The sequence below is a fragment of the Zosterops lateralis genome (genome assembly GCF_965231275.1).
Source record: "Zosterops lateralis genome assembly, chromosome: 20".
NCBI lineage: Eukaryota > Metazoa > Chordata > Aves > Passeriformes > Zosteropidae > Zosterops > Zosterops lateralis.
In genome coordinates, this window is record NC_139780.1 from 8,975,106 (window position 1) to 8,994,891 (window position 19,786).

The 19,786-nt window shown below is 50.3% G+C and overlaps 1 protein-coding gene across 2 annotated transcripts in view; it reads right to left on the reverse strand.

Moving 5' to 3' along the window:
* Positions 1 to 352: 352 nt before the first annotated feature.
* The window catches only part of OLFM1 (olfactomedin 1), a 35,815-nt gene continuing 16,381 nt past the window's right edge, over positions 353 to 19,786 (reverse strand). For both annotated transcript variants that reach the window (XM_083875948.1, XM_083875947.1), the window contains exons 3-6: positions 15,270 to 15,425; positions 12,625 to 12,844; positions 6,719 to 6,825; positions 353 to 2,205 (exon numbers count right to left, since the gene is read on the reverse strand). In XM_083875948.1, the coding sequence (XP_083732074.1) occupies positions 1,531 to 2,205; positions 6,719 to 6,825; positions 12,625 to 12,844; positions 15,270 to 15,425 (1,158 nt within the window). In that variant the 3' untranslated portion in view covers positions 353 to 1,530. The remainder of the gene's footprint in view (positions 2,206 to 6,718; positions 6,826 to 12,624; positions 12,845 to 15,269; positions 15,426 to 19,786) is intronic.

Sequence of the window (19,786 nt, forward strand, 5' to 3'; positions counted from 1 at the left end):
ACAAGGCTGAAACAAACTCAGGGTGGGAAACACTCTAAGAATCCAAGAATGAATGGGATCCAGTTGCCCTCAGTGGTCCAAAGCAGTGCCTGCAGCTCCAATAAAGATGGCAGATTATGAGATTTCCTCCTGGTTTTATCTCCTTGAAGCAGTGCCTGTTCCAGATGAGAATGGGAAGGGAATCCCTACAGAGCAGAGAGCCAACCCTCCACCCTCCCAGCCCCAGCTACACATCAGGAAATATTCCCTGGAAGGAAACTCAGAATGTATGCTCAGAATTTACCCCCAAAATTCCTGTCCTCCCTCTCCTGCACTCTCTCGCTCACACAGAGAAGACAACAAACAGAGCAGGGAAGTCTCCTAATAGTTTTATTGTTCCTTAGATAACTGTGGATAGTACAAAGTTTTCCTCTTAAAAAAAAAAATTAATTACCTTCACACTTCCATAAACAAAGCTTCCCATGGGAATCTGCTGCCACAGAACCTCCACGGAAGCGATTTCCAACCACCATAATGCTATGTAGATAGTATAACAGTAAGAGAATATTCCTGTAATTATCAACATGAAATTGGTTACCTGTGTATAAGGGTGAACACTGACTTCTTTTTTTTTTATTATTTTTTGCCTTTTTAGAAACGAAAAAACCCATCATTTATTAAATCCAAACTACGTCATTGCATTTACAACATTCATTGCATAAACTGGACATACAAAGTTTTGCCACCTCTGGTAAATAACAGACATACATTATACAATATAGTTGCTGAATACATAAGTTCAAACAATATGGGTACAACAACTTGTTCATAAATACATACTTAAACCATCGTGTTTAATAAGTTACTAAGACACAGATCCATGAGCTACTTCAGGTCTCAGCACAGTTAATCTAAGTGACAGGAACACAGTTGAGAGAGACAGTAGCTGCAATGGAAGGCAAAGAAAACTAACCTGTGATAGGTCTTGTTGAGACAGCCAGAGCTCCTCACGGGTCAGCTTCTCCTGCTTTTCCTCTCCACACATCCATCACAGCTGCCCGTGACGCCGGGGGAATGTCCATGCAACCCACACACGGAGGAGAGCGAGGCTCCCGAGGGTGAACTTCCAACAGTCATTGCCTTACTGCTTGAGGATGTTCTCTAGGTTTGCTATCAGAACAGAAATGAAACAAAACCCCAAACTGAAGTGGTTCTCGGAGTGCAGTTCCAGCTGCAAGTACACGGTTACTCGTGAGTCTATAACACAGGGCCAGACTTCTAGAAATGTAGAGGTAATGCTGATCTGTCAGATTTATGCTGAATAATCCTCCATGACACTGGTCTTAATTTTGGCAGCTGTTTATATGTTTACTTATTTAGAGTATGTTTCCTTATTAGCTTTTTTTTTTTAAAATTAGTTTCTCCCTTTTTTCTCCTTTTTCTCATTTATTTTTTTTTATAATTTTTGCTTTTATTTTATTCATTTATTCATTCATTTATTTATTTATTTCCCCCCCTCCCCTAAACCCAGTTTTCTAACCAAGGCCCGGGCTACAACTCATCAGAGCGGATGACGTGGAAGAGGGTGACGTTGTACAGGATCTGGTGCCCGTTGTTCCAGGCATAGAGAGCCCGATCCTTGGGGTTGTAGTCCAACATGGAGATGTGGGAATACTTGTTCTGGAAGGGGATGTCGATGTACTCGTAGGTGGAGGCGTTGGTCTGGTAGGCGTAGTGCACCTTGGTGCCTCCCGAGTAGCCGTTGGTGACGTAGAGCGTGCCGCAGATGATGAAGGCCTCGCCGGCGCTGCGCTTCGGGTAGCTGGTGTTCCAGGTCTGCAGGCTCTGCAGGGTGTTGGGGTCCAACTTGCTGATGACGATGTTGCCGGCGTTCTGGTTGGTGGCGTAGACGGCCCAGAGCCCGTTCTCGTCCACCATCAGGTCGATGTCCGAGTGGCCGCCCCAGGCGTAGTGGTACATGTTGTTGTAGCCGGCGTAGTCCAGGCTGCGCGTCTTGAGGATGGTCTCCGTCTTCAAGTCGAACCTGATGATGATGTGGCTTTGGTATTTGTTGAAGTAGATGGAGCCGTTGTAGACCACCTGGCCCGTGCCCGACCACGGGTGGGGCAGGCGGTGTGAGGTGAAGTTGTCGGTGTTCATGAAGTCCGCCATGGATTTGTACTCGCGGACGAAGCGGTTGTTGTGGTAGCTGTCCATGTACCAGACCTGCACGGGCACAAACGTGGATGGGTTAGGGATTGTGGCCCTGTGTTTGTGTGTGGGCTTGATATTTTCTGAGCTAGTTCTTCTCAAGAGAAACTTTTCTGTTGTACTGCACTGAGGAGTTAGTTCACTTTGTTATATTGCACTGGGTGTTTTTGTTATATGTATACCCAAAATATTGGTTGTGCCTTCCCGTGTACCTTTGCATCTCCCTCACCTGACACCCCCTGTCTCACCTCCCCCGGGGTCAGTCCCCATTGGTCAACAGGCCCCCTCTCCTCCCCCTCTTCCCTAGGGCTTAAAACTCCCCGCACAGGGGGTCTTGGTCTCTTTTCTCCTCTTGGGCTCCAAGGGTAGGTTCTACATTAAAACTGTAGGACTGTGTCCCATGAGGATTAAGAACGCCTTTTTGTCTTTTATCTACGTCCTTGTCCAGACTTTCCCCTGAGGTCCATTGCTGGCCAGGGCTGGACCGCAGGGGTGAGGGAACCTGGGCACTTTTCAACAGTTTTCTTTGTCCCAAAACAACCTTGTGTGAACAACATTCCTTCCCCATAACAACAGGAGTTGTTTGCTATTTCTGTTACTGAGCCAATGGGAGAGATGTCAGTCCTATGGACCAATAACATGACTTTTAGAGCAGCATGTTATAAAAGGGCTGAATGAATTGTAAATAAAACCTTCTGATTTCTACTGCCTCCTGATTGGAGTCAGGAAAGAATAAAGAATAAAAAATAAAGAATCTTTATTCGTGTCCTATCACGACATTTGTGTAACTGGGAACTGACAGTGGTCAGAACATGGATTCTCAGGCTCCAGGCAGAAGCTTGAAGCCTGTGGGAAAGCCAAGTACAGAACTCTCCCAGTCTGGCCTGGGAAATCATGAGGAGGAACCCAACCAATCCTTACAGATACCATCCCCTGACACCTGGTGTTTTTCAAACTTGTTTTTTACTTGTAAGAAGACGGTCAAGAGGTGTTGCTCTTAAGGACCAATCCTATACCTTGTACCAAAACACTGTGCAAAAAGAATCTGTCTCTCAATAAACTTTGCTATAATGCCCTCTGAAGAAATCAGAGTTCCATGTGTTGTTACTTGGCCGTCCTGAATTGTACTTGACATGTAACTTAGGCCATTCCCTGAACCAGCCAAACCATTTGGAATCAATCCTACCAAACCACCTGTGGTTTTGTTATCAGAACACTCAGGAATTCATCCAGGTTGCTGAGCAAAACAGGGCTAAAATAAGAGAAGAGCCTGAGAAAGTGACTACAAGGATGCAAAACTTAGATAAAGGAGGCACAGCGTGATGATGGACTCTGACTAATTAGGTGTCCTGAAGGATCCGTGCTCACCACTTGGACAAGGTGAGGGAAACAATCAAATGATGTGTGAACACATGAACACACAGCTTAGAGTCTATAACTGTAGCTCAAACAATAAATTTGGCTTCTGCTCAGTCATATTGGTTGGTCCTACAGATGTCCAGATCTCCTGCAAGGGATCGCTTCAGGAACTGGGCTGGGAGAGAAACCTGCAGCCAGGGATGGTGGAATTGTCATAAATGGGTTTGGGATGGAGCTTAAAACTCATCCCTGCCAAGGACACCTTCCACCAGACCAGGCTGCTCCAAATCCCGTCCAATCTGGCCTTGAACCCAGCCAACATCTGCCACCTACATCCAGAAAAATAACCCAAATTTCTGGAGCCCCAAATCAGCCGAGAAATCAACGGTAAGAGCAAAGCTTTCCCTGGGGGATAACCTGCTATCTCCTTGCCTTGAGTGCTCCCCTGGCACCACCCTCCCTCCCCGAGGGCAATTAGCCGCTTTTCCCTGGCTAAAAAACCCAGCATTTTCTGTCGCTGCTGCTTTTGCTTCCCGCGGTAGCACTCAGTAAATTACAGCAGCTGCTGTGCACAACTCCATTAATTTGGAATGCGGGAGCGAGGGATGCAATCACTCATTGTCAGGCAAATTCAGGCAAAAAGTCCATATTGGTTTAAAAATCATACACTGCTGCATCAACAGCTTAAAGCGAGGCTGCTGAAATATAAGAGGCAAAGACATCTAAATCTTGCTCTGGGTAGATTGGGGAGAGATTTTAGATCATCATTTAAGTGCCAGTTCACTGGGGACACTGTCTAGACTCCTTAAAAAAAAAAAAAAAACAACACCAAAAAAACCCTTTTGTTACATGAAACCAATTCCGAGGCAAATGACCAAGCTGTGCAGTTAATATCCACAAGAAATATCCAGCCAGCCACTGACATTCTGGATGCAGTTGCTGCCTGAAAATGAGAGAGCTGCTTGCTTTCTGTAAAGAGCCATTTAGGAAGGAGAAAAGGTAAATTTAGGAAGGAGAAAAAGTATATTTAGGAAGGAGAAAAGGTAAATTTAGGAAGGAGAAAAGGTAAATTTAGCAAGAGGGAAGCCTTTAAGGCTGCAGATTTGGATGATATAGTGCAGATTTCTTCTGCAAACCCCTTGCAAAAATCTGACAGCTCTGTGCCTGGAGTGTGATCATCAGTCTTTGAGAAGGGCAGCCCAACATTTGGTTGCTGCCTTTGGGAAGTCAACTGGGGTCTCCAAAAACTTCTGAGGGAATTTCAGCTTCCCTGGAAAGCCTGCAGAGGTGGGGGATGAATGTGTGGCATACTGGCTCTGACCCTCAGCCCCAAACCTTGGTGGGCTTGGGGTGGTTGCAAAAGCACCAGAGAACACTCAGAGCTGGAAATGAAACTTTCAGCTGAACCAGTTTGGGAAATTATAGGGGGAAAAACATCCAAAACACGACTCTCTCTTGGCTGCTCCCATTTCATTATCTGGTATTAAAAATTCAACATGCAAACGCGTTGTGCTCAGTTTCTAAAGCCCAGCAGAGCCCTGTGTTGCCATGCTGGGACTGCAGGACCCAACAGCATTCCAAATTCCCAGCATTTCCATTCTGGAAAAGCTGATATTGATGGATGAATGATATCCCACCACAGCAGCTGGCTCTGAGCAACCTCCTCCTGTCCATCCACAGCAATCCCAGCTCTCAGCATCCACCTGCTGCTCCCACAGGACTCACAAATCTCCCCCAGCTGTGTTCCGTGGTTTCATGACATGAACAAATGATCACATGAGCACCAAACCCCTCCTGGGGCTGGGGGAGAGGAGCTGGGGATGATAAACTGCCCATCCTCACTTTCCCACTTCGCTGAGCAGCCAGTGAAGTTCACTTAATGGTGTGTTCCTAATAAAACTCCCAGCAGGTTTTCTATATTAAACACACAGAGAGGCTTGGGAAGCTCCAGCTCCAGTTTTGCAGCTACTTGTACAATAAAAATATACTACAGAAAAAGGCATGGCTAAAAAAAATATCAAAAAATAGCAGTTTGAGACAAAACTCTCTGAAGACACGAGAGGATCCTCAGCATCTGAACCACCCACTTCAGCTGAAAATTGCCTTAGTGCCAAGGGAAGCAGCAAACAGCCTGAAGGGGACAATTCTGTCCCCTCTCTTGAGCAAAACGAGACGTGCTGTGGGTCAAACCTTCCCATCTCACCTCCAAGCAGGGTTTTATTGGGGCTGGAGGTGAGATTTTGCTTAATAACTGTAAAATATGGAGGTGCTGAATTGGGGAACCAGTGCCAACCAGTTGGCTGCTGGAGGGAAAGAGCCTGACAACTCAAGTCACCTTCAAAGCATCCCACTTCTCCGGAGCATCCCTTGTCCTCTCTGAGCTGCAGAGCTGATGCCAGGGCACAGATCCCAAAATAGGTGCCCTGATCCAGCCCTTGCTGGTGCCTTTATCCTTTGAAGGATGCTGCATGCAGGAGGGAATTACAGGCAGCCAAGCTTTGTGCCTTTTTTGTTTTGTTTTGCCGCCTGCAAATCCTCGGCAAACACTCGAGATATTTTCCATTCCATCAGTCATGGGGAGCCGGGATTGATTTTCAGCCAGTTATTGGCCTCCTACCTCCCTGGGATCAAAATTGAATGGTCGGAATGGGAAAAGAAAAAAAAAAAAAGAGAGGCCAAAACAAAGCAAAACAAATCTCTCTCTCTCTCTGGCTGCAGTCAGTTAATTCCTCACAACAATGGAGGTGGAGGACGGAGGGCAAAGGCAGGTAGATGACATTATCAGAGGTGCTGGCAGCAGAAGAGCAGCAGGACCACGGGTCCCTCTGCTCAGCCCCAGCGCCCTCCTGGCTGCCAAACACAGATTAGAAACCCAATATTTGGGGTTTTAATCCCCACCCAAACCTTGTGGTGACAATTCTGGGCCCATGGACTCTTCTCACTGTGAGGAGTTTCACCTTCCCAGGAAAGGGAGCAGTGCAGGGGCTGCTCCACTCCTCCTCATCCTCCCTCCCTGGGGATGCTCAGCCCCCTCCCGCTGCCAGCAGAGCCCTGTGGGATAAATGGGGACATTCCCCAGCTTTCCCAGGGCTCAGTCTGAGCTGTGAGGAATATTCTCTGTCCTCAGCCGCGCTGCCGGGACACAGGAATGATGCTGTCACACTCTTACCTTGTTTTCTCCCTCGGGAGCCAGAGGATCCGTCATCCACGACCCAAAGCGGGAGCCCGAGGTTTTAATTGTGATCGGGTCACTTATTCCCGTCAGCTTCCCGCAGGCTGGAAAAGAGGGGAAGGCCGGTGAGCACCGCCGCACCAGTCCCAGCCGCCCCTCCCTGCCCTGGGTCGCTTTAATTACGGGGAATTGGGGCAGGAACAAGTGTCGGATGCTTTTTGTTTGTTTCACGCCTCTGATGACAATTGTCCTCACGGCTGTCCCCGAGAAAAGGAGCTCTGCTGGAGCCCCGAGCTGCGGATGGCACAGCATTGAGAATGGGAGCAGCAGGCAGGTGCAGGAAGGAGCTGAAGGGCTGCTCTGATCCAGCGGCTGCAGCCAAGATAAAAAGGCGGCCGTGGCTATTCCAGCCCTGCTGGAAACGCGCGTTTGTTACGGGTTATGCAGAGGAGAAAAAAGAGGAAGGTGGAAAATGGCACACGATGTGAATCTCCTCCCTGCCAAGATCATTTGCCGGCCGCTTTCCCCGTTCCCTCTCGTGTTTCACACTCAGGAGACGCTGATAGATCCTCCAGCCTTTCTGGGACAGGAACCCAAACGCAGCAGGGTGAAGGTGGGAGCATCCCCAGGATCCCTCAGGAGCTGCCCCGGGAATCCTGCCCAGCTCAGGCTCACCAGCACAGGGATGGGCACGGGCACAGGGCTGTGAGCCAGCTGGGGCTCCAAACCTGCTCAATTCAGGGAGCCACTTCAGCCCCTTGCTGGATTTCCAAGCCCTAAACACGAGGGGAAGCAGCTCCAGCTCATTTCCCAGCCCTGGCTCCATCCCCAGCCCCTCCATGGACATGGGATGCTGCAGCCTCAGCACAGAAGGCTCAGCCACATCCAAGTTCCTTTTCCCAACAATGTCCCCAAGTTTCAGCCAAGCTGCTGCTCTGGTTCCCTGCCCCACCAACACTTTAACGTGTGTGCAGAGAGGAGTGACAGGTGAGGAGGTGAAGGCGCCTCGGGAGGGATTTGGGGCTGGTGGGGGATGTCCTGTCAGGCAGGGAGAGCTCATTTAAAACCCAGACACATCCAGGGCAGAGCCAACGGGGGACAGCCACCACCTGGAGCTCAGGAGGTGTTTCCTGAGTTCTCCTTTTTGATGTGGGGGGATCTGGCAGGCTGGGGAAGGGGAGGGTGGCAGTGCTGGGGTGCAGGAGCTGCTCTGGGTGCTGCACTGCAGCAGTGCCTGCTCAGCAGTGCCCAGGGCTGGGCTGCAGGTGGGAGCCCCTGCAGGTGCTGCTGGAGCACAGGCAGAGCTCTGGCAGCTCAGGACAAGGTCACCCTGCTCCAAATCACCACGGAAAATCATAGGATGGTTTGTTATTAGGGACCATCAAAGGTCGTTCAGTCCAGCCCCCCTGCAATGAGCAGGGATGTCTCCAGCCAGATCAGGTTGCTCAGAGCTCTGTCCAACCTGACCTTCATAGAATCATGGATTTGACAGCCCGAGCATTTCCAGAACTCTGCAATCCCTCTCAGCTGCCTCTCTCCTTGGCCTGTTCTCACCTGCATTTGAATGCCTGGTCAGACACATCCACCTGCCTCAGCTCTGAGCTGTGGCCAAAGGGATCCCCTTGGCCCAGGGCAGGAAAGAGAATGAGATTTTCCTGACGTGCAGGACATGACCAAGGGCACCATCAGTGCTCCCACAGCCTCCAGACCAGGCAGATAAAGGGAGATGCCACCAAAAAACAGAGCTTTCCTGAGACACAGGAATTCACCCTCCTGCCTTGCTGCACTCCAAACCTCTCAGCTCAGGGGGACAGCAAAGTGCTGGAAAAGAGATGCAATGGGTTAAAATAACAAATTTTAGTGTCTTGCAGGGGTCCAGCCTTCCCCTAATCCCAGATCTGCTCAGCTCTGCCTTCCATTATCACAGCCCCACATTGCTGTCACTTTATCTCTTCCTCCCTTTTCCCTGGAGAGGAGAATGGTATAAAAGCTCATTGATTGAAGAAAAACAGTTAAAAAAAACCAGGCAGCAGCAGCTGATAAGGGTAAACCAGTGTTGTTTGCAACATCTCCTACACGTTTAGCTAGAGGCACACTCAGCAATGCAAGGGGGTTGTTCTCACACAGGGCAGCGTGTTCTCTCTCCTGGTGTAAACCCAGCCCAGGCTCAGCTGCTGGGGGGAATTTAACACGGATTCTTTAGGATCCTGAGCTGTCTTTGCCATCCAGACATGGACAACTCCAGCCGTGGGATCCTCACCCACCTGAGGATCCACACTTGGCATATCAGCAGCTGAGCCTTTTGCAAACCCCCGTTCCTATTGGGATGGCAGGAGTACGGGATGCTCTGGCCATTCCAGGTCACTCAGGGACAACTGTGCCACAGAAAAACACATCCTGGTGCTCACCCAGGAGGCCAGGACAGGGGAAATGTGTGACACTTACAAATGTGCCCATAAAAGCTCGCCCAGGGGGGCAGGACAGGGGAAAACTGTCAGGAGAAGATTTTAGGGCCTCACAGATTTTAGGAGCTGCTGTCACTCCTCTTTGCCCAGCACTGTTCAGGTGCTTTTCCCTGGACACAAATCAACCTCTTCTGAGGGTCTCTCCATCCACCTGCCCCCTGCCATGAAATACATCCCCCCACAGCCCCTTCCTTCAGCTGCAGCAGGAATTTTCCAGCAGGGCCGGGTGCTCCCCTCCTCCCAGGATCCAACACCTCCGCTCCAGATCTCGGATCCTGCCCACCAAGTCCTGCTTGGCAGCTCCCAGCAGCTCCTCCACCAACGCACAGCCACCAGCTCCTTCTGGGCTCTGCTGCTACAGCCGGGATCTTTCCCTGCTCCTGCTTCCCAGAAACCAAGGATTGATCCCCCCACGCCAATCCCAGCCCTTCACAGCAGGGATGGGGCTGTGGCAGCTGAGCTGAGCCTGGATGGATCTTGCCTCTCTTGCCCGGTTGGGAACGTCCCAAAACCATCAGGGATGGGGCTCCATCCCCGTACCCAGGATTTTTCCCCAAGGAAATCTTGTCCTGCCTGATTTAAATTCCCCCTTGATCCAAGGAGTGACAAGTCCTACGCTTCCTCTTAGGAAAATTAATGGGAAAGGCTGAAATCCCTGTATAAATAGGGATCTTTGGGAGTGTAAACAGAAACACAGATTGAAGCTGCCATCATTGATTTCTTTTTTTCCCCCTCCACACGCATGCCGGGGTCAGGAAGTGTTTTCACTATTGATCCATCAATAATGCTTAGGAAACCCGAAATGCAAAACAGGACCTTGGCTCAGGGAAAGGCTGTCAGGGCTCAGAGCTTCCTGGAGAGGTGAATTGGCTGGGAATGTGGCACATCCCTCCCTTCCCTTTGGCCTGTGCTGGTTGCAGCAGCTCCCTGACCCTGTTTGGGGTGCTCACAGTCCAAGGGAGCAGCAAATCCCAGCTAAAACCTTCTCCTTGAGACATCAGCGAGCCCAACTGAGCAGAAAAGTGAAATCCGCAGCAATCAGGGCCGCTTTGTGTGGCAGCACAGCATTTGTAAGGCTGTTATCTGAATTTAACTCAATTAACAACCATTTCCAGTGGTTTACACGCCGGAGAGATAAACAGCATTGGAAATTCAATCCGTGCTGTTGCTTTTAAGTGACCAAATAAATCACCCTCCTGAGCGAGCAGCAAATCCTCTGGGATGAACCTTTGGGAGGCACAGAATCCATCTCTGTGAGCACCCAGGGCTGCTGCAAAAGAGCTGCCCTGACCCCAGAGAGAGAGAGCAAGGGTAGGAAGAAGTCAAAAAACTCAGCTAAAGACTCGAAAAGATTAAAAAAAAAACACCCAGAAATTTCTAGACAAGGTTACCTGCAAGAGCTCAGCATCCCAACCTGCCTCATTCTTACCTGGGCTACTGCTCCCAGCTGGACCTGAGCATGAGGGGATGGAATGAGCAGAAAGGGTTAATGGCCCAAGACCAAATCCTATTTTTTTTTTTTTTTTTGAGCCCTGAATGGTTTGGGAGCTACTCCTTAAAGCCTGCCCAGGGTCAGTGGGAGGAGTGTCCCAGCTTCCATGGCTGGAGAGAGGCTGTGGGGGCCAGGATGGCTTTGTTTAAAGAATTGTCCCTGAGTTTAGAGTCTGAAATCCCTGCTCCTGCTGCTGCCCCCTCTCCCTGTGACCCACAGCTCATCCTCATCCTCCAGGGATGGGCTGAAGGCTCTGGGTGCAGCAAGGGGACCCCTCCTCGGGCACATTCTCTGCCTTCAGCAGGGGAGGGATGAGGGGCTCCATTCCCAGGGCAGAGCTGCCCTTGCTGGGGATGTGGGGCTGCCAGGAGGTCTCTGTGTGCCCTTGGTCTGCCCCACCCTGCTGGGCCTGTTCGCCTTTCTTATCTTCTTTTCTTATCTGTTCATCCTTCCTTATCTTCCCCCTGCACCTGCTAAAGCTCCAGGAATCAGGGACCAAGTGATCCCAGCCCTGTTCATTCCTGTCCCCATCAGATTTTCAGGGGGAAGTTCAAGAGGGTGAGGGCAAGGTCAGAATTCCCCTCCATGAATTTGCCTCCAGAATTTCCCTCCATGCCAACCCTGCTGCCCTCCCTGTGACCATCACAGGGTGAGGGAAGGGAGGGACAACAGAAAGGGACAGAGAGCCCCAGCCTGTCCTGCTCTCAAACCAAACCTGGGCCACCAGCACTCATTAATTCATGAGAAATCAAACTCTGATCTCTCCTGGCCAGGGAGGTTTTACCTGTCCCAAGGGCACCTTGGTGCCCAACTTGTTCAAATACTCTGAGCACCCACATTTAAATGGGAATTTTACTCTCTGAGTGAGATGGAGCCTACAAGGGATGTCCAAGGGACCAGAGGATGGAAATGCAGAGGGAATGGAGGGGAGGTGGCTGCTCACAGGGTGGAGGCATCTGGAAACAAGCAAAAGCAACCCCAGCAGCGGGGCCAAGAGAGAAACAAAGCGTTACCTTGCCAAGGATATAAAGTGCTCAGAAGAGATCTGATCTTCCATGAAGTTACCTGAGAGTGTAATTTCGTATGTGCTACCAAAATAGACTGCAGAGCAGTTAATGTGTTTGGATTATCTAAATGGCGTGGCAAGAAAGTCAATAATGGAAGGAGAAATTAAATCAAGCCAGAGCTGGCCCAACAAATGGTGCAGAGAGTCCTTGGAGCTGTGGAAGGCAGGGCCCTCCTCCTTCCCCCTGGCTTTGGGGTCGCATGTTGGGTTTGGCGACAGCTGAGCCTCCCCACATCAGCCCCACGAGTTCCAGTCAATTCCAACCCTCTGGATGAGGTCAGAGATGAATCCCTGGTGGTTTTAGCAGCAGCCTGATGGAAATGGCTCCCCTGCTCCCTCAGGGGACGGGGCAGGGAGGATCGACACCCCGCACAGGTGCAGGACCACGCCGCGCACCGTCATGCTCTGCTCCGGGGGGATCGGCAAGATGCAACAACAACAAAATAAAAATAAAAATAAAAAAGAAACCGAGGGAAACCGAGGCACAGCCCCACACCCCCCACCACGAGCAGAGCCCTTTGGCTGACGGGCCAGGTCCAGGGATGCAGAAGCAAAAAAAGGGGGGGTGCAAAAGTGTTGGCTTTGCATAAGCGTGAGCTGCCCACTTATGCAAGCGCCGGCCACACGCCCGCTCTGCCCTGCAGAGGTGGGGAGGGATCCTGAAGCGCTCCCACCACCGGCAGCGTCGCTCCTGTCAGCAATCCTGGGCAGGACTACTGCCAAGAGGAGCGCTCCCGGGGACAGAACCCTTGGCAGGATCGCCCCTGGCTGTGTGGATGGAGCACGGCACCAGATGTCCAGCGGGGCATCTCTGCCTCCGGCCGGGAGGAGTGACCGGCGGCGCCGGGGCCAGGCCCACCATGGCGGGTTCTGAGCCTACCTAATTTTTGCATGCATGCACGAAGCCTTTCTTCAAGATTTGACACTCTGTTCTGAAGCTCTTCGTAGTCATAGGCGCCAATCTCCTCCTGGAGTTCGTTTAGAACTGACGTCAGATTCTGGACCTCCTCTTTAAACTGCAATACCAATTTGGCATCGGCTTTGTACTCTTCCAACACTGGTATCAAAGGCCTAAGTTCCTCCATTTTCGCTTTTATTGCCTGCAAGGTTAAAATAAGCTCGGTTCAGTGCTATGCGTGCAAAAATCTGCAACACTCTGCCTTGACCTGGGTGCTTCCTATGGGAGCGAAATGTTCACATATCCCACAATTATTAGCATTAAAATTAGATCAATTTTTTTTTTTTTTTTTTTTTTTTGGTCCAAATGATGTCTTGGCAAGAACATATTAAACAGGCTGCAGAACACCAAAATATTTGGGAAAGGCCTTTATTTGTCATTTTTAGAATGCAACATCTTAGGGTTACATGCTTCAGATCACATACACAAAGAGTTGTTGTTGTTGTTTTTTTTTTTCTTTTTTTCTTTCCAAAAAGAAAAATAAAAGAAAATAAGATATATATGCATTGACAAGGGTTTCAAACTATTCATGAAATGCATCTACAATTGCATGCAAAGGAAGATCTCGGTTGTGTGGTTCAAGGTTCCTTAGTGAGATATGGTGCTAATTTGGAAAATAATAAAAAAAAAAACAAAAAGAAAAATCAATGCATGGTGCAAAATGCTCTGTGGCCCTCTTTTCATGGTTACATGGGAGTGAACTGCTTCTTCAGTCACTGCAGCATTGAAAAAACTTGCTTTTTAGTTAGCCCTGTAAGCAAGAAAATGAAATACTGTTGAGGATCTAGCTCACTAACCTGCCTTATATATAGATAGCCATTCATAGACAAATACTCTTACGGCACTAAAGAGAGAAAAAAAACCCAACACAAGAGCTGCAAAGCACTCACAGTTTAATGCTGGCATTAGCAGGAACAAAATGCTGTGGCTGTTCTTTCAAATGCTGCTTTGGCAGCAAATTAGACAAAAATTCCTCACTGGTTTCAAACGAGAAAAATAAAATTCATTATCAGACTGATTGTGCAGAAATGACTTTTTTTCTTTTTTTCTTTTTTTTTTTTTTTCTCTCTCATTTAAAGGCTCAGAATGCAGCATTTTGTTGCAGATGCTTTGCTCCAGCAGCTAATGAGTACAGACATTAATATGCATGCACCTACCCGTTAATGAAGCGTGTTAGAACACCCAAAATCCCTGGTGCTGCTCAATTTACAGTGGCCAAGCTCCCAGCACCCAGGGCTGTGACATCTGCCTGTGTCCTGGAGCTTTTTTGGGGCTGAACGGGATCAGGGATTCCTCCTCAGCCTCCTGCCCATCCATCCCCTCCTAATTCAGCCACCAGCTTTTTTTTTCCCTCCTGTGCTTTGCATGTGGGGAATGTTTTAATTTTATTTCATTTAAAGTTCCCTGGCAGGCAATGGGGAGGGTTGAGCTCATCAGAATGGTGAGTGGGGGGGGTGTGGGAAAAACCCAATAATAAGTGAAATAAAGAAATAATTAAATAAAAGAAACTTATGCTCAAGTCTTTCCATCCAGACTGCAGAGCTAAATTTAGGGTCCTGCAGTAACTGGAGATGGGGAGCGGAGGAGGTGGAGTTGGTGAAAAGTTTTAGGAACCATCTTCCCAGTTTTTTATGAGATAATTGTGGTATTTCGGTATTTAGCATTAAAAAAAAATCTGCTTTAAAATACCAGCCAGCTGCCTGCAAACGAGGGTGGGAATCAGCTGGGTGGCTGATCAGAAAAGTCCCCAAATTCCACCAGAAATCTTTTCCCTTTGATTTTTTTTGTATCTATTAACCCACAGCACGGCTGAAATTTAGAATTCCAGTATTGCTCAGAACACCTTTTTGGCAATTTCATCCGTCCTCAAGCACCTTCCTGAGGGTTTGGCCACTGCTCCCAGTGCCAGCTGCATTCCAGAGGCTGCAGCTCCACTGCCCCTCTGCCCACCACACAAAACCCATCACAAGGTGCTGCCTCTGCTGCCAACACCCAAAACTGGACAAAATCCTGGGGATGTGCAGCTTGCCAGCATGAGGACAGCTGTAATAATTGCATTTTGGGTTTTTTTTTTTTCAAGGGAAGGTAATGTTTGATTGATGAGCTCCTTTCTCCAGCCACCCCCAGGGGAGATGTGGTTTGGTGACTGCCCGCTGTGGTTTGCCACGTGCTGCAGGAGAGGAAAGAGAGCCCCAGTCCCTGGGTTTGCCCCAAGAAATGGGTGCTGGGCATGGAATGGGGAAGCTGGGTGGGAACCCACCTCACCCAGAGCTCACCCAGAGCTCACCCAGAGCTCGGGTGTCACCCTGCAGACCCCCCTGATGGGTTCACCCTGCACTGCCCTATTTAGGGCACCCAGGCAGAGATGGGAACACACAGATTTGTGCTTTTACTCTATGACAAGATGCAGGGCTGAGGATTTGAGGCCATAACCTGGATCTGGCTGTGCTTTGGACAGGAAGGAGCCCAGAGCTGGTGCCCTGATGGCAACCAGGGCCACGGTGCCGTGCCCATCCCAACAATTCCCTGGCCAAAAGCTCCCGTAGCAGTTGGGAAATCACACCTACCTTAAACTGCCTTGCCAGGTGCTGCTTGTGGCTTTCTTCCACTTGCTTAAATTTGGATTCCAGTCCCCTCATCTGGTTTTCCATCTTCTCCACGTACTGTAGGTCTCTCTGAGTCCTCCTGTCCAACACCTCTATCGACTGGGACATGTTTTGCACCTGTCAGACGAGAAGGGGCTCATTAAGAAGGTGCTGCCAGCAGCGAGGCAGCCCCCCTTGCATCCCAAGGCTGACCTTTTCCACACACTCAGCACAGCTAAAAGGGCAATCAGCCCATGCATTATTTACTGCTTCATCAACAGCAGCTCCCCGATTACCACCCCGTGCTCTAAAACACTGCAAAAATGGTTTTGTAAACGATTTTTTTTTTTTTCTGCTGGGCTGCAGAGAAGAATTCAGCAACCTGACATGGAAATGAGGGGTGGAGGTGAGGTTAGAATGCATTACCCAGGCTGGCCTCTGTGACAGGCACCTGCTGTGGCACAGGGATAGCTCAGAGCTGACAGCAGCACACCTGGCCGGGAGGAAAAGCTTCTGCCCAGGCATTTCCACCTTCTCGTGAGCCCAAACCTCACTCCCTGCCAGCAGAACTTCATTATCCACCCAGCCTGCTCACACAGCACCTTCCACAAGGACTCCAGCAGCAGGGAGGGCATCCTGAGGCCGGGAAGCACCGGGGCACGGTTGGTACCCCACTGGTGCCCTCCTACTCGGGAGGTTCAGCTCCCAGAGCCGAGCTGTGCTGCATTCCTGCTCCTCCTGCTCCCAGCCCATCTGGCCTCGCCAGGGGAATGATGCAAGGAGCTTTGGCTGGGCTCACAGTGAGAAAACGAGCTGGAGGTGTGAGGAGGGGAGGGAAATGCCAGCGAGGCTGACCTGATTTTTGAAGGTTGGCTGCCATCTGATTTATTAAGATATTCCCTCCTGTTTTCCAGGCTGGGGAGAAGTGGGGGAAGAGCGGGGCTCTGACGTCAGCTCCTCTTTAGCAGTGAGCCCTGTCTGGGGGCTCTGCGGCGGGGCCGGACGTGTCTGTCCCACGGCGGGGACGTGACGGGGCTCAGCCCACGGGCGCTGCTCCTGCCACCGCCGCGATGACGTCCGTGGGGAAAGTGAATCAGGCTCCCAGCCTGCTGCTGCTGCTGCTGCTGCGTCAGGGCCTCGCTCCACAGCTAGCCTGGAGCAGCTCTCAGCCTGCTCAGCTGAGGGTGGCTGAGCCAAACCCCAGCGGGAGCCAGCCCTGTCCCCGGATCCGATCCCCAGGTGCCACCTCCCCTCCTGGCTGTGTCCCCAAGGAAGGAGTGGAGCAAATGCCACATTTCCTCTGGCAAATCCTAGTGATGCCTGAAGTTTTATCTCCCATGTATTTCATGTGTCTGTGGTGGCCAGGGGTGCAGCTCTGAGCTCACAGTCAGTGTCACTCAGCTCTGCACACAGCAGGGACACAAAACAAACCCTTTTCCTGCTGCACACCAAGGACAACTCTCAGCCCCAAAAGCACAAATAAGGGTGGCTGGAGGGAGGGACAAGAAGGATGGGACCTCACAGCCTGGAGCTGGAATTGGACAATTAAACCCCAATATGTAAATGGACCAAAACTTATAAAAATGTAACATCTTCACTGGTCAGACATTTTGTGACCATTTTGGGTCCACTTTGGGTGTAGCCCTGGCCAGGCTCCTGTCCTGCCCAAGGTGGATCCTAGAGGCCTTTCAATAAAAACCTGCTTTATTCTCTAGCTCTGTCCAGTCTCTATTTCATCACCACTGTGGGGACTGGGACTTACCTGGAGTGGCAGAGCCAGGGCACAGCAGGACACCTGCACCAGGCAAATGCCAACCGTGGCAGCTCCAGCTTGGAAAAACCATCCCAGTGCCTGCTGCTCCTGCAGGATGGCACCGAAACTATTGTTAAAAATGGATGGATGACCTGGACGGCAAAGGCCAGCAGGCTTTGGAGCGTTCTGTACAACTGCTCCAAGGGCCAGAGTGTTCCTCAGCAAAGGTGAAGCTATTTGCAGTCTCTGAGCGTCAGAGATGAACCAGCATCACCCTGATCCCCTCCAGGAGCTGCTCAGGGAGGTGTGAGGAGCAGGGAAGTGCAGCACAAGGTTTGGAGGAGAAAAGAGCAAACCTGAGCTCAGCCCAAGCCTGGTCAGCTCCCATTAAGCTGTTCCTCCCGCAGGGAATGGAGCTCTCAGTGGGTGTTAATTCACCTGGGCTGGATGTGGAGGAGTTTGAAGACCTCTCTGTGCCCTGAGGCAGGAGAAGGGAAGCCTTAGACAAGCATGGCTGGGCTGCCAAACTACTTTTATTCCAGTTATCCTTCGAGTGGAGCAGAGAATTGCTCCAAGGAGCAGAGGGAGGGATGACTCGTAGGGCTCATGCAAAATTAATCCCATTTATTCCTCTAGTGCCTAACTCCAGCTGCAAATAATCAGAAAAGAGCTTTTTTGTGATGACAGACCAATATCTGTGCGTGCTGAGGATGATTTTGGGGGGCTCCTTAGGCTCTTTCTCTGCTGGTGGGGAGGGAGAGGCACATTCTGCTCTCAGAGCATCTCGCCCAGGCTGCTGCCCTCAAACAGCCCTGGAAGGAAAATAACCTCCTCATGTGCCTCTGCACAGAGATGACTAAAATTAGCAGCTGTGCTATTCTGGGGTGGCTTTTACAAGCCCACGGTGGGGGTTTGTTGCCCGTGTTGTTTTCCACCAGGCGAGATCCGGGCCAGATTTGCAGGAGCGAGTCTGAGATCCCTGACAGCCCCGAGTGCTCCAGCAGCTGCTGGAGGAGCTGCTTGTTTCCCCTCATTAGCATATTATGCCCTTGATCCAAAGCAAAGTACTTTGGCACATGATTAGGTTTCAATGAGCCTGTTGGAGCTGGGGCTGAAGCATGTACAGAAGTGCTCTAATGAACTCGGGCCCAAGGCTAGTGCCTCTTCAATTCCCTCAGCTCCATCCATCAGCTGCAGTCCTCAAACATCGCCTGAAAACGCTTCTTGCCTCCTCTGCCTCAGCCCGAAACCTCATTTTCACCAAGATAATGTGAGACAGGTACCTGTGGCTGTCTGGGGGAAAAGGAGTTATTTTTAGCAGCTGAAATAGGAAATTAATACAAATGAAGCTTCCAGTGCTGCTCTTGTCATCCTGTTTGACGAGCTGATTCACAATTAAAGCAGAGCAACGGGGAGTCAATACTGGCCTGATGACCTCAGGGGGGTTTATAAGGTCAGATCCATGGTTTAAGCCCTGCTCAAGCTTCTCTGTGGGTCAGCCTTTTCTGGCTCCAAAAGGGCTGTTCTGAGCCCAGCTCTGGGGTGAACCTTTAGCCTTGGGGGCTGCACAAACCAAGGGAGCAACAGCAAGAGGAATCTTGAGGGAGATTTTCAAGGTCTGGGGGAAAAAATCAGCAGAGAAATGGACTCAGCTGATGGTTCAGGATATGAAAAGTTCATCTGATGAGGAGGAGGAGGCAGTGATGGCTGAGATGTCACTGTCCCCCTGTCCACACCTGGAGTGACCATCAGAGGGACAGAAGGAACTGTTCAATCTGGAAATCAGCTCTGGCTGAGAGGAAGGATTGGCAGGAAACCAGGAATGGTTTCACCATCAGAGGAGGAAGTCGTCCCCGATAACGGGGCCAGAACAAATAAATGAATGAAGAAATAAATAAAAATCTGTTTGGAGATCAAACACGATCCGATGACGAGCAGGGCTGAGGTGATGCCTTGGTTTGGGTGCAGTCCAAGCTCTGGGCTCAGCACACATGTAAGGCTGGAAGGACTCCGTGTACCCCAGCCAAGGATGAGCTCAGACACCTCGAGTGTCAAACCACGGGCTGAACACTCTGTGCAGCCTGAGCAGCCCTCCCCTCCCCTCTTTAACCTGTCAGGACTCCCAGCACTCATCCCCAGCCACAGGAACTGCAGTTCCTACACAGATCCTCATCCCCATGAGCTGGGCAGGGATGGATGGCAGCTCTGAACCTCAAAAACTCCCAAAGATTCCTCCTGGAGATTGATTTCCCCTGAAGAGGCTGTAATTGCTTTGTGTACACACAAATGCAGCTGATGCCTTGCCAACACCTCATCATTTCCATAGGTGAATTCCACGCCTGCTCCTTGGAAAATCCAAACACACAATTACCTCCCTGACACGTCCCTCTGCTGCCAGGGAGGAACCAGGAGCTGCAATTTCCCTCCATCACAAAGCTGGGGTTAGAATGCCAGCCGAGGGAAGGAGTTTTCAGGATTGAAATCCTTCCTGGGAAGCTGGGGGCTCTGCTCTGCAGTTGTTTGCACCTCCAGGGATTATCAGTTCAGCCTCCATCAGGATCAGATGTCTGGCACTAAGAGCCTATGCCTTATTTTGGGGTTTTTTTTCATATAAGTTAGCGTGGGAGTGAGATGCAGCCAGATTTGCAGGCAGGTAACATCTCCCACAACACATGCCCAGAAATCCTGCTCCTCCCTCACTTTTTATCCATTGGCAGCCGGAGAGCTGCATTAAAAAAAAAAAAAA